The sequence below is a fragment of the Bos grunniens genome, chromosome 11 (assembly GCF_055505025.1).
Source record: "Bos grunniens cultivar Pamir isolate PY7600 chromosome 11, Bosgru_T2T1.0, whole genome shotgun sequence".
Lineage (NCBI taxonomy): Eukaryota > Metazoa > Chordata > Mammalia > Artiodactyla > Bovidae > Bos > Bos grunniens.
Genome location: NC_141175.1, coordinates 7,647,624 through 7,661,641, shown reverse-complemented (window position 1 = coordinate 7,661,641; position 14,018 = coordinate 7,647,624). Strand labels below are relative to the sequence as shown.

At 53.6% G+C, this 14,018-nt stretch overlaps 2 protein-coding genes across 2 annotated transcripts in view; one reads left to right on the top strand and one right to left on the bottom strand.

Annotated features, from left to right (window-relative positions):
• Nucleotides 1-9,595, top strand: part of PRRX2 (paired related homeobox 2) — a 52,006-nt gene extending 42,411 nt beyond the window's left edge. Inside the window, exons 2-4 of the mRNA XM_086324553.1 lie at nucleotides 6,633-6,820; nucleotides 7,645-7,823; nucleotides 9,116-9,595. Coding sequence (XP_086180679.1) covers nucleotides 6,633-6,820; nucleotides 7,645-7,823; nucleotides 9,116-9,251 — 503 coding nt within the window. The 3' untranslated portion in view covers nucleotides 9,252-9,595. The remainder of the gene's footprint in view (nucleotides 1-6,632; nucleotides 6,821-7,644; nucleotides 7,824-9,115) is intronic.
• Nucleotides 9,596-12,383: 2,788 nt separating this feature from the next.
• Nucleotides 12,384-13,498, bottom strand: LOC147362418 (uncharacterized). The gene has a single exon (XM_086324552.1). The coding sequence runs from the start codon at nucleotides 13,445-13,447 to the stop codon at nucleotides 12,494-12,496; it is 954 nt and encodes a 317-aa protein (XP_086180678.1). The 5' UTR covers nucleotides 13,448-13,498; the 3' UTR covers nucleotides 12,384-12,493.
• Between the last annotated feature and the right edge of the window lie 520 nt (nucleotides 13,499-14,018).

Below are 14,018 nucleotides of genomic sequence, written 5' to 3'. Positions count from 1 at the left end.
TTCTGCAGCCTCAAAACTCCTTTGACCAAGGCCCAGTGTTAATTTGTTAAATCCACATCGAGGTCCTGGGGACCCGTTGTTTATTTTTGTGAACGTGTTGGCAGAGATCACATTTGGGGTGGGGGAGACCGCTTATTCGGTCGGAATAAATGCTAATTAATAAAAGTTATTTATTTGGGTTGGAGCTCGCTGTGGCCCCAGGGTCAGGCACAAACTGACTATTTGAAGCAAAAACAAACAGAGAGTGTCTCTCAACAGCTTGAGAAAGGCAGAAACGAAGAGGCCGGGTTTATTTGTCTTAGGAAGAATTTGCAGTTAATTCCCTCCAGACTATTTAGACCCTTAAATTAAATGGAATAAGAAAAACCATGGGTGCAGGGGAAGGAGCCAGGAACACTTGATCATTTGGCCGAGAGCAGAGTTTTTAAATGTCTTTGGCCTGAAGTCAGCCAAGTAAATGGTATGTGTGAAATAATTTAATGGCAGAGAACAGTGCAGCAGTCACTTTTTCTCACTGTAATGTAGTAAGAGAGAGAGCGTGGCTGCCTCTGCTATCTGAGTCCGTTTATCTTTCCCCGGACTCAGCCCCTCACGGTAGCCCCTAAAGAGCCCAGGTAAATGGAGGTGGTTTCAGGCTTTATTTTCAATCCCAGAACTTTTACTGAACAAAAGGAAACTTTGGGCACAGCCTTTTTGGGACAGACCTGGCCCCAGTGCTCGCTGGCCCGAGGCTTCAAGAGTATTTATTTATTTTCCAAATGCTTGAAGCTCAAGCGTGGAACCCCCAGAGGACACACGCCCACCACATCCACTTCTCAGGGGGCGATTCAGGAACTCGTGGTAACGAACATCCGGCGCATCCACTGGGAAGCAAAGTGCAGCCTGAGAGTGAGCCCTGGCTGAGGCCAAAGCTGTGGGTTCAAGTCCTGGGTCACCTCCAAGACACCTCCTAAATCTTCCACATCCTCAATGGCCTCTTCTCAGCCTCTGCCCGCAGTTGGGACTGGAAGCAGCTTTCTGCTAGGGGCTGGGCTGAAGAAGAAAGATCCTTGTTTTTTTGGGGGGGTGGGGGGTGGAAGCGGGTTGCATACAGTCAAGAATGTTAAGGGCAGGAACTTCCCTGGAGGCCCAGCGATTAAGACTCTGCGCTTCCAATGCAGGGGGCGCAGGTTCGATACCTGGTCTGAGAATGAAGATCCCACATGTTGTGCAGCACAGCCAAAAAAAAATGTTAAATGCAGCGAGCATTTATGGAGCAATGACTGTGCTCTTGGCATTCAGTTAAACTCAGCTTCTGCAGGAACTTTGTGTGACCCTGGGCAAGCCACGGTCCTGCAGGACTCCCAGAGGTGAGGTCTTCCCCCCTCAAGGATGTCCCCCCAAGGATGGAGTCTTGGGGACATTTACACAGCAGTGAGATGACACGATCCATGAGGTCTCCCAGAGCTGGGACTGAGAGTGTGATCCCCCGCTGCCCCGCCCCATACCTGGCATCACCTTCCCTGGGAACCAGCAGAATGAGGGAAGACGACCCAGCAGACAAACTCATACTCCAGGCTGCCTGAGTCTCCCCACAGGCACGTCCCAGCTGCGTGATCTTGGGTCAACCTTTCAGAGCCTCAGTTTCCCAGTGTGTGAAATGGGATAACACCTCGTAGGGCAGATGCTGGGATCCAGTGGATGGGAGTGTGTGCAACACTGGACGCTGTTCGTGCCCAGACCCACTTTGGTTGAGCGCATTCCATCACAGCTGCCCTGACGGAGAGAAGTGAGTCCAGCCCAGCTGGGGTGAGGGGTGTGAGAGTCGGGTTGCTGGAGCTGGGGGTGTAAATCCCTTGCCTGAGAGTTTCGGCTCCAAGGCTCCAGCAGTTTAGCCAAAGAGCAGAGTTGTTTCTTCCGGCACCCCCTTGGCAGGGGCCAAGGCTGCAAAATGGTTTTCATTTCAACACCCTCCGTTTTGAATTGCTCAGAAATTTCCCGAAAAAGTCTCCTTTTTTGGCTGAAAGGCCTCCTGCGTTGGGTTTGTGCCCAAGCAGCATTGCCTAAAGGGGGGGGCGGAAATCGGCTCGCAATGGCTGGTGTTCCAGAAGCTTCCATCCACTCTCTGGGGTCTTGATCACACAGGTTTTCAGCGCTCGACCCTTGATATTTCGGTGTAAGGTTTCTTCCCGCTTGAGGGGGTGAGGGGCGGGGGTGGAGAGACATTCACAGCCACCAGACATTCTCATCCATCTTCACCTTTTCTGGGAGGAAAGGGGTGAGGAGTGAAGATTGAAGCGGGTCCAGGAGTCGAAGCCAGCTCGCTCCGTGTTCCCTGCCACCGCCTACCCCATTCCCACATGTGTCCTGTGTTTTTAGTACTTTCCAAAGGGGAAAGTACTGGACTTCAATTCCTGGTCCTCCCTCCAAACCAGGGCCTCTCCCTCAGCGCTGTGCACACGGTGAGCCAAAGAATTCCCTGATCCAGGGTCTGTTCTGGGCACTGAAGCATACTTAGCAGCAGCCCCGGTCTCTACCTCCGTCCCAGGAGCTCCATCCGCCTCTCAGTCCTGACCTTCAAAATTGTCTCCAGACATTGCCAGATGTCCCCTGGAGGCTAAATTGCCCTCAATTGAGAACCACCGGTCCAAACCCAGTAAGGCCATCTTTTCCCGGGAAACCCTGCCTGATTCCTGCTTGACGACTCCCCTGCCCCCACCTCCGACCCATGCAACCATTACTGGACTCATGGAACAGTTTGCCCTCCAATCCAATCAGCTGGTTGCTCAAGAGTCAGTAAACTCTGCGAACGTGGGAGCGTTCAAAAGCCAGGATTGAATGGTATCTGTGGCCGGGCCTGGAATGTTCTAGATGCTCAGCTGAGCAACTCAGCATCGTGTGAAGAATGTAGGATGTGATCAAACCAGTCAATCCTAAAGGCAATCAATCCTGAATATTCACTGGAGGGACCGATACTGAAGCTGAAGTTCCAGTACCTCGGCCACCTGATGCGAAAAGCTGACTCATTGGAAAAGACCCTGATGGTGAGAAAGATTGAGGGCAGGAGGAGAAGGGGACGACAGAGGGCCAGATGGTTGGATGGCATCACGGACTTGATGGACGTGAATTTGAGCAAGCTCCTGGAGATGGTGAAGCCTGGCATGCTGCAGTCCATGGGGTCGCAGAATCGGACATGAATGAGCAATTGAGCAGCAACATAAAGGGAATGTGTAACTGGGGAAGCAAAAATACAGGGTGTGTCCCCAAATCCAAAAGGTTATCCACACCCTCTGCTGACCCAGCTGGGAGCAGAACTGGCCTTCCCATCCACTGCTGCTGGGAACCCTGGAGGGGGTCCTTGGCTCTAGCTAGCTTTTTACTCATTGGCCCAACAATCCCAATTCTAGGAATCTGTCCCAAATATTCACTGGAAAAAATAGAATATCATGTTAGCATGAGGTTATTCACTGTGGTATTCTTCTGAGTTGCAAAAGATGGGAAACACACCACCTGCCAATCGATAGGGCTCTGGTTCTAGTTAAATAAACCACAGTTTAGGGATTTCCCTGGTGGTCGAGTGGCGAAGACTCTGCCCTCCTGATGCAGAGGGGGCCTGGGTTCCATTCTGGGTCAGGTAACTAGATCCCGCGTGCCACAATGGAAAGATTCCGCAGAGCCAAATAAGTAAATAAATATTTTTAAAAACCTAGTACATTTGCACAACTGAGTGGCACAGAGCCACATGCAGGGCTGTCTGAACTGGGTGGCAAAATCCCTGGGATGTGTTGCTCAGTGGGATCAAAGAGAGGGGCACAGCAGTCCACAGTCTGCTAGCTTCCAATAGAAGAGCAGGAGAAAATACGAGAAAAAAAACTGCAAAAAGCAGTGCGGAAAGGATAAAGCAAAGACGAATTTTACAATGGTTCTGACAGGTGGAAGGTGGGACAGGGAACGTGGTAAAGTCGCTCAAAGTCAACCACTAAAAGGAATGAAATAGGGTCATTTGTAGAGTCATGCTTATAAATTATTTTTAAATCACACATAATTTTGTAAAGCTTGGGGAGCAGAGTCGGGAACTTTTTGTCCCTTTCTGTGTTGTTTGAATCTGTTACTGTGACAACAGGTGATGGTTACTGTTCCTGTGACAACTGTTTTGGTTCTTTGCGATCCCATGAAATAGTCCATGGGGTTCTGCAGGCCAGAATACTGGAGTGGGTAGCTGTTCTCTTCTCCAGGGGATCTTCCCAACCCAGGGATTGACTCCACGTCTCCTGCATTGCAGGCAGATTCTTTACCAGCTGAGCCACCAGGGAAGAAGGGAACAAAAGGGAAAATACAGATCAGTTCATATGATGCAAATAAAGAAGGCTGGTTTGCTGGCCCGGGTTGGAGCGGTCTCAGGAGTATAGTAAATAGGAAGAGGAACGTTGCAGCACCAGTGTGTTCAGCGTGATCTCATACTTGTAAGCTTTTTAAATTTTACTTTGTTGGAGTATAATTGCTTTGCAAAATTGTATTAGTTTCTGCTGTACAATGAAGTGAATCAGCTATAAGTATACATATATCCCCTCCCTCTTGGACCTCCTCCTCCCCAGCCACCCCCTATTCCACCCCTCTAGGTCATCACAGAGTACCGAGCTGAGTTTCCTGTGCTTTATAGCAGGTTCCCACTAGATATCTATTTTATGCATGGTAGTGTATATATGCGGAGATGGCAAAGGCACCCCACTCCAGTACTCTCGCTTGGAAAATCCCATGGACGGAGGATCTTGGTAGGCTGCAGTCCCTGGGGTCGCTAAGAGTCAGACACGACTGAGCGACTTCACTTTCACTTTTCACTTTCATGCATTGGAGAAGGAAATGGCAACCCACCCCAGTATTCTTGCCTGGAGAATCCCAGGGATGGGTGAGCCTGGTGGGCTGCCGTCTATGGGGTCGCATAGAGCCGGACACGACTGAAGTGACTTAGCAGCAGTGGCCCCTGGAGGAGAGCGTGGTAACCCACTCCAGTATTCTTGCCTGGAGAATCCCCAGGAACAGAGGAGCCTGGTGAGCTACAGTCCACGGGGTCGCAAAGGGTCGGACACGACTGGGCAACGAAACACAGCACAGCACAGTCTACATGTGTCCGTCCTGATCTCCCCGTCCCTCCCAGCCTTCCTTCCTGCCCTGGAAATATGTTCATCTGTAACACTTTTCTAGATTCCACATATATGCATTAATATATATTTGTTTTTCTCTTTCTGACTTATACAGCCCATCTGACCAACTCTAGGTCCACCCACGTCTCTGCAAATGACCCTATTTCGTTCTGTGACATGTGTACCCTAATATTCATTGCAGCACTATTTACAATGGCCAGGACATGGAAAGAACCTAAATGCTCATGACGAATGGAGAAAGAAGACGCACATGAACACAATGGGATATTACTCAGTCACGAAAAGGGGTGAAGTAGGGTCATTTGTAGAGTCATGCTTGTAAGTTATTTTAAATGCACATCTGTAATTTTGTAAAGCTTGGGGAGTAGAGTCAAGAGAAGGGCGTCATTACTTTTCCTTTGTCCTTTTCTGTGTTGTCTGAATCTTTTACTGTGACACTGATGTTACTTGGTTATTAGAATATACTTTTTTTAACATGAAATCTCCAGATTCTTTAATTTGATGAAGTATCCTTTTTTTTTTTTTCAAGTATAGTTGATTTACAATGTGTTAATTTCTGGTGTACAGCAAGGTGATTCAGTTATACCTTCTTCTTCATATTCTTTTCCCATTATGCTTAATTATAGGATGTTGAATATTGTTCCCTGTGCTATATAGTAGAACCTTGTTGCTTATCCATAAAATACACATTTTTAATAAGAAAATAAGATACATAAGCAAGTACTGAACCAGACAGGGTTGGTTCTAAGTGTCCAGTGAATGCAATGGAGGAGAGAGCATTCCCTGTGCACTCAGGAGATCAGGGAGGGCTTCCTGGAGGAGTGAGCAGTGAGCTGGGCCCTTCAGGATGAAGGGTCAGCAGTTTAACCCCTGGGTAAAATTGAAATGTGGAAACAGTAACTGAACTCCCCCCTCCTCCGTAGATGGGGCATGAGGAGGTGAATAGCACCTGCCTGGGTTTTTGTGAACATCCAATGGTCTGTGTGTTAAAAAGCCTACCTGCATGCAGTGGACCCTCAGAACTGTGACTTTCACTGTGCCTTTTTATATATTAATGTGATTCAACAACAAATACCCATGGTGGTTGACCATACCCCAGAGTTTGAGCCAGCTTCTGAGGACACGTAGATGCCTCTGGCCCTCCCTGATCAGGTCTGTTGTCCCTCACGGCAGCAGGTGCCTGTCCCCTGGCTCCCCAGGAGGGGGACCTGGCTGCTCTGGTTCACCTTTATATCCCCAGGGCCCTAGCCCTGTGCCTGCCACGTCGTGTGCTCAGTAAGTGTGTTGTAGAATAAATGGATGGATGGATAAAGAAATTAACAAAGGAGTGAATTAAAGGGTCCTAATCTCAGGGCTGGACCATCCACCCGCAGTGGGAAGACACAGGTTAAAGCGCTCAGCGCACGTTGCCTGAGTCGTGACCATGTGGGCGCCTGCGGGCGCAGGGGCGGCCCGGCCTGGCCTTGAGCTGACCCTTGGGTCCCTCTGCAGGTGAGTGTCCCAGCCCCGGGCGCAGCAGCGCCGCCAAGCGGAAGAAGAAGCAGCGGCGAAACCGCACCACGTTCAACAGCAGCCAGCTGCAGGCTCTGGAGCGCGTGTTCGAGCGCACGCACTACCCCGACGCCTTCGTGCGGGAGGAGCTGGCCCGGCGGGTCAACCTCAGCGAGGCGCGCGTCCAGGTGAGCGCTGCGAGTCCGTGGGCTCCTCTCAGGAGCGTGTACAGCCACCATGCACTCAGGGTTAAGGAATTGCCAAGGTGTGCGGGGGCGTCTGAGGCCAGGAGGGCTGAGGGTCCGATCCAAGCCCTGCCACTGGCCAGCTGTGTGAGCTTCAGCAAGTTACTTAACCCCTCTGTGCCATAGGTGGTGGTGGGGGTGTAGTCGCTAACTCGTGTCTGACTCTTGCGACTACATGCACTGCAGCCCACCAGGCTCCTCTGTCCATGGGATTCTCCAGGCAAGAGTACTGGAGTGGGTTTCCATTTCCTTCTCCAGGGGATTTTCCCGACCCAGGAATCAAAACCAACTGGGGTCTCCTGCTCTGCAGGCAGATGAGCTATAAGGGAAGCCCACAGGGTGGCTTCCCTGTAAAATGAGGATCGCGTGGGTCTATTTTATAGCCTTCTTATGAGAAAAGAATTATTTTTGTGGCTTAGCTCAGTGTCTGGCACAGAGGGTTTTGATAAATAAAAGTCGTTTTAAAGTGTCCAGGGCTTTCTCCGTGCCAGCTCTGAGCAGAGTGCCCAGCGTACAGCTCTCTTCGTTACAACCTTCCAGCAGCTAAATGTTCATCGGTTCATGCCTTCATTCCTCCACTGGCACAGTCTCCAACACACACTGACCCAGCGGCAGGCACTATATCACCCCCATTTTACATATGAGAAAACTGAGGCTCAGGGAAATGAGGCCGCCAGTGTAGGGTGGGTGACAGAGCAGGTACACAGTGGGTCCAAAAGGACTTGGGTCCCCCTGGCAGCCCACTCATGGCTCCTTCCCACACCCAGGTCTGGTTTCAGAACCGCCGGGCCAAGTTCCGCAGAAACGAGCGGGCCATGCTGGCCAACCGCTCGGCCTCGCTGCTCAAGTCCTACAGTCAGGAGGCCGCCATCGAGCAGCCGGTGGCTCCCCGGCCCACCACCCTGAGCCCGGACTATCTCTCCTGGACAGCCTCGTCCCCCTACAGGTGAGAGTGGGAACTGCTTCCGGTCAGGGTTGGCGGGCGGGCAGCAGTCTGGAGACCCCCATGGGGTGTTTTAGGATCCAGATTCCTTCGAGGCTCTGGAGAGAACTGTGAAAGGGGCCCAGGCCCTCCGTGGACTGGGGGTGTGTGGGCAGGCGTGTGACTGTGTGCATGGGGGAGGTTGTAAGAATGTGTGTGTGTATGTTTGTGTGTGCGCGTGCGCGCACGCACGTATATTTGTAAATGTGTGGACTGGCAAGAAGATGAGAGTAGGGAGTGGAGAAACCCTGTCACCCTGAGGGAGCTGAACAGCTGCCAATTTCTGGGACGTCCCTGGTGGTCCAGTGGCTAAGTCTCTGCACTCTCAATCCCGGGGGCCTGGGTTCCATCCCTGGTCAGGGAACTAGATCCCACAGGGATCTAGATCAGGGAACTAGATCTTCAGCAGAACTTTAACAGCCACAACTAAAAGAGCCCACATGCCACAACAAAGACCCAGCGCAGCCAAATAAATTACTAAATAAATTTTTTTTTAAATAAAAAAGAAAGAAAACCTGCAGCTTTCTAGGCTGGCGCGAGCACCTCCGCACCTCTTGTTGGTCATCCTGGAGGGAGGCCGGGAGGGCCCCCGAGGATGGTTCCCAGTCCTGGGGACCTGGCTGGGACCTGGAGGCGAGGGCTGGGGCAGTTTTGTCCTGGTCAAAGCCAGGAAAAGGTGGCAGGGCAGGGCGGGAGAGGGAGGGGGTGCTGGGGAGTTGGGGTTTTGCACCCCACAGCTCCCAGGGGTGCTGTCCACCCCTTAGGCTGTGTGAGCAGCTCTGTGGGAGCCCTGGTCTCAGGAGATCCAGTGGGTCAGCTTGTGGGATCTGAGTCCTGGAAATGTCCACGCTAGACCCACAGCCCTCCCACCCCCTCCCTGCCCTCTCCTTACCTGGGGCAGGAGAACCATCAAGAGGTGTCCTTCCATACAGGTGTGCGTTCATCCCACCCCCACCCTGCTGTGTGTTAGGCACCCGGTGGGCGCTGGGGGGTGAACAGGATGCAGGAAGTTCCTGGTCCAGCGAGGAATGACCCCAAACCTGCAGGGGCGGCTCCAGGTCCCAGTGCCGACCGTGGGCCCTTCTGCCTCTGCCCTAAATCTTGCGGCCGCAGGTCACCTCCAGCCCCAGGGGAAGGCTGCCTGCGAGCTGAGGAGGGGAGGCAGGAGGACCAGAGGCTGGGGTCCTTGGATGGACAGCCAGGGTGGTCAGCTCCGGGCAGCACCGACATGTCCTTGTGTCTTCTGTCGCCCCCAGCACGGTGCCGCCCTACAGCCCTGGAGGCTCAGGCCCCGCGACCCCGGGGGTCAGCATGGCCAACAGTATCGCCAGTCTCCGTCTCAAGGCCAAGGAGTTCAGCCTGCATCACAGCCAGGTGCCCACCGTGAACTGACAGCCGGCTCCGCCAGGATCCCAGTGCCTCCCTGGTCTAACGACAACAGAAAAGAGGGCAGACACGCAGGAAAGTGACCTTCTCCTGCCCCCTGTCTCCAGGACAGGCTGGGTGGGCTCTCCTGGCTGGCCCTTCTCTGCAGCCCAGACTCCTGGGCCCAAGAGGCTGCTGAGATGCCTGGAGCCTGGCTCAGCCCCTCATCTACGGCCGCTGGAGACTTCGGCCCCTGATCCTTGGAGGGTTTGGGCCAGAAGGTGGAATAGCAGCTCACCGAGGACCTCACTTACTTGGTGTATGAAAGCCAAAAAGCTGTTGTCTGTAAGAAATAAAAAAAGAAGAAATTGTTTAAGCCCCCAAAGGTTGCGGGGGGGTTGCGGACAGGACAGCAAACCAATGAGGGGCCGTTCTGGGGGGGCCAGCTGCCCTTGTCTGTGTCCCTCGTTCTGAAAAAGTCCTTTATCACCGTGCAGACCCCAGGGGCGGGGAGTGGGGTTGGAGGACAGAGACCTTCCCTGGAGCCCCTACACCCAGGTGTTTGGGAGAAACCCTGCTGTGTGACTCTGGGCAGGATCCCAGCCCTCTCTGGGCAGGGGGTGTCTCCCCTACCCTATGGCAGGGGAAGCACAGGTGTGGGGGGCAGGGGCTGGAATTAAAGCCCTTGCTGCTGGACATGCAGGAGGTGTGGGTGCCCCTGGGCCTTTGGCTGTGGAGGGGCCTGGGCGAATGGCTCAGACAGTGGGGGTGCAGAGAGGAGGCCCCAGGTGGGCTTACAGGACAGAGTGGTTCTGGTGGTCTAACAGTCAAGACCACCAGAGCCCTTCTTCCAAGTTCTCCAGCCTGCCCTTTTGCAGATGGTCACTGGGGGTGACAGAGGACCTGTGTGCCACCAGCCACTCAGGAGTCTGCAGAAAATTGTGCAGTGAGGGGAGTGGTCTGAAGCCAGCCCTTTCCACCTGGCCCCAGGCCACCCCTCCTGATGGGCATAGCCTCCAGAGAGGTTAAGAGATCATTTCTGCAACCAGCCCCCAGGAAGTGAGACACAACACTTCCCAGGGGAATTCCCTGGGGGTCCAGGGGTTAGAGCTTCCCAGGTGGCTCTAGCGGTAGGTTCCCACCTGGCAATGCAAGAGACATAAGAGACATGGGTTCGATCCCTGGGTGGGGAAGGTCCCCTGGAAGCGGGCATAGCAACCCACTCCACTGTTCTAAGAGTAGGACACGACTGAAGCGACTTAGCATGCATGCCCGCCAGTGGTTAGAACTAAGTGCTTTCACTGCTGTCTCCCAGGTTCAGTCCCTGATTGGGGAACTAGATCCTACCAAGCCATGTGACATGGCCAAAAATAGAAAAACAAAGAACACACTTCCCGACCCCTAGACGGCCCAGAGGTGCTCAGCCTCTCATCACACCACTGGACTCCATGGATGGACCCCACTCCTCCAGTCTTCCCTGCCCATATGGTATCAAAACACCTCCAAAGGGCCAGCATCCTCGCCACAGGCTGCATCTTCTAGGTGACCCTGAACAGGTCAAAGCCACGTGGCAATCCTAACATAAGAAACGGTCTCTGTTTTTGTTTTACAAGGTGTGACCGTCCCCGAGTGAGGTGAGGACCTTCCCCATCTCCCAAGTCACCCCCAGAGAGTCTTCCCCATCTTCCACTGGGAATTCCACCATGAAAACACAGTTCCTGTGGGGTGGGTGTCACCCTCTTCAGATGTGCCAACGGCCCCCGGGACCATCGCCGTGTACCTGTGATGGCAGGTTCAGGCTCTGGTCAGTTGGTAGGGGGCACCAATAAACGGAGGGAGGCACTGGCTCCAGCTGAAGGCATGGGGAGGGCCATTCTGCTGATGTCTGCAGCTGGCTCTGCCCAGCTGACTACAGGGGCCAGAACAAGAAGAGACCAGTGCCCTGATCATGTGTGTGTGATGGGGGACAGGGATGGGGGGTGAGGGGGGGACAGTCAGAGCTGTGTCTTCTTGCTCAGTTTGGCCTCTGCCTTAGGCAAGTGATTTCTGGGTCTCCATTTGCCATTCATTCACTGAACAAATATTGTAAAACTCTTGATGTGTGCAGGGCCCTGAGCAGAAAGCAGAGAACTGACATGGGGTGCCTAGCTACAGAGGCCATCTCAATCACAGGGAGCTCCAAGTCTCGTCTAAGGCATCCAGGCAGGCTTCCTGGAGGAGGTGTCCTGGAAAGATGAAGAGGGGAGGGAGAACAGTGTTTCTGGCTAGGGGAACAGCATGTGTAAAGGCCCTGCGGTAGGCCAGAAGCTGTCTCTTTGGGCCAGAGGGGGACAGTTCTGGGTCTGGATCTCATGCAGGATGAAGATGGACAGAAGCAGGGACCAGTTCACGTGGGGTTTGTGTGGCCAGATCTGAAGTGCGGATCCTGGCAGTGAGGCATCATGGAGGGAGGTTGCTTGGTAGAGGGATCCCCCCCTCCCCACCTTGGACTCTGTGTGGAGGCAGAGACACCCCTGCAGAGGCTGTCCACGCAGGAGGGCAGCAGCCTGGACCAGATGAGGACAGAGTGGGAAATTCAGGAGGCGTCCTGGACCCAGCAGAGACAGAGGCTGATGACTAGCTGTTGGACTAGGGGGAGGCCAGGGGGCCAGGATGTGGTTTAAACACATGGATGTGTCCAGGAGGAAGAGCCCCTGGAAGCAGGACTCACCTGGTAGAGGTGGCGGGAAGAAGCCAGCTGCCTTCTTCTGCCACCTGCTGGCCACTGAAGGGCTCGTCAGTGCCCTTCCATCCGACGAGCACTGGGGCCATCCTAGTCTGAGTGAGGTCTCCTCACATGCAGCTTACCGCACCCCCACCCCCCGCCCCCGCCCTGGGGATTTGCACCAGCCAAGGGCCAGCGCACAGGGTCCAGAGCTGCGCCCTCATGGACAGCCAGGAAAAGTGGCCTCTTTCCTCCCAGAAGCGCTGGACTGGTCATGAGCAAGTGGATGAGCCTGCCCAGGTCCCGGGCAGCGCTCCGGAGTTCAGACAGAGGCACGTCTGGTCTTTCTATTTTCAGTCCAAAGGGAGCGGCCGTGAAGCGTTGCCAGGTTGGGGCTGCCTGCAGCAGAGATGGACCCCCACTGGGTGGGGGGCTTCTAGCCACTGGGTGGGGGGCTCCCGCTAGGGCCTGGAAAGGCGGGTCCCGAGACCAGGTTCAGAGAGAGGCGTGGGCCTGGTTCCCACAGAGGCGCTGGCCCTGCCCTCAGGCCGCAAGGATGTCAATGTCACTTCCTCCCCAGCACTCTAGAAAAAACAAACCGGCTTAATCGTTTACACATGCAGCTCTGGGGAGCTGAGGGAGGGAGCACGGGGCCCTCCTTGTGAAAGAAAATACACTCCAACATTGCTGTCGCTATTGTGGCCCTAATTACAGGGCTTGCGTGGGCAGCCCCCTGGGCACCATCCAGGGATATAATTTTTCCATGAGGATAAGGTACCCGAGGCCTCCGTCCCAGGCCGGGAGACTTTGGAATCCTCCTCCCTCCGCCTCCCCTTTGCCCATCTGGCCAAGCAGGCTTGGGACAGGGCATGGCGTGCCTGGGCTTCTGTTTCTGTTTGAAAGAAGGGAACTTGAGAGAAAGAGGGAGAGACGGAAGGAAAGGCAGTCTCTGGCTCTTCTTGCCAAACCCAAAACCTGAGAAATAAAGACCGGAGTTTTCCCTTAGGCGAGGCACCTCTCCAGGCCTCAGTTTCCCCCTCTGTAAAATGGGGGGTGACGACAGAAGCCACCTCACAGGGTTGTTGGCACGGTTACCTTCCATCAAGTGCTTCGGTGTTTTTGGTGGAAAAATACAGAGCGAGGGGTGGAGTTTGAGAAAGTCAACATACTCCCCGTTCTGCAGTAAAATTGGCTTTCCCTGCCCAGAGAGTCTGGCTCTCCCCTTTGCCCCTTCCAAGCACACACTTCGTGGGCACAGCTGGGGCGGGGCGGTGCCTGTACCAAAGCAACACGGTACCCCACGCCCTCCCCCACCCCCGCTTCTGCACTTTTGCCGCTGGCCCCTGGAGGGCGCTGTGGGGAGCGCTGTGTCTGTTCTGCCAGACACAGAGCTGGGAGAAGCAGGGCTCTCTCCCACACAGATCGCCAGAGCTGGCCCAGGCTCCTGACCCGAAGATAAAGTAACAGGCAAGTCCCAGATCACCAGCCGGGGCCCCTGTATAAACATCAACACAAGCATTTTGGAAAATGTACCAACAGCCTCAAAAACGCTTGCATACTTTGACCCAGTAATTCCTTCTCTAAGCCCTACTTCAAAAAGTAATCCAAAATAAGGGGGAGGGGGCCCGGGGGTGGGGGGTAGCAACGTGTGCCAAGATGTTTGTCATACATTTTCGAACATGCAATGTAAAAAGTCTAGGAAGACCCAAACCGGAATGTAAATACTTTATAATGGCTCACAATCCACTTATCTCCATGTTTTCTGTAATGAGATTAATAACCTCACAGGGAAACAAAACAAGCAGGCCAATGTGATCGTCCCAGCTATATAAGTAGCTCTTTGAAGTAGGAGGAAAAAAGTGCTTTCTTCCCTTTTGTGTCCCTTTCATGGTGCTTCAGTTCAGAGATGGACTTGTCTTTTCAGCAACTATTGATGAGTAGCCCCCATCTGAAGCTACACCACTCCTGTTAGCCCACTGGGAGTCCTCCAGGTCTTGAAGCTTGTGATTATCAAGAATTCCCTTCTCTATTGAAAGTGCTGGGAAGAGTGTATTGAGAGCTTCTTAACATTTAGCTCACATCTTAGAAGT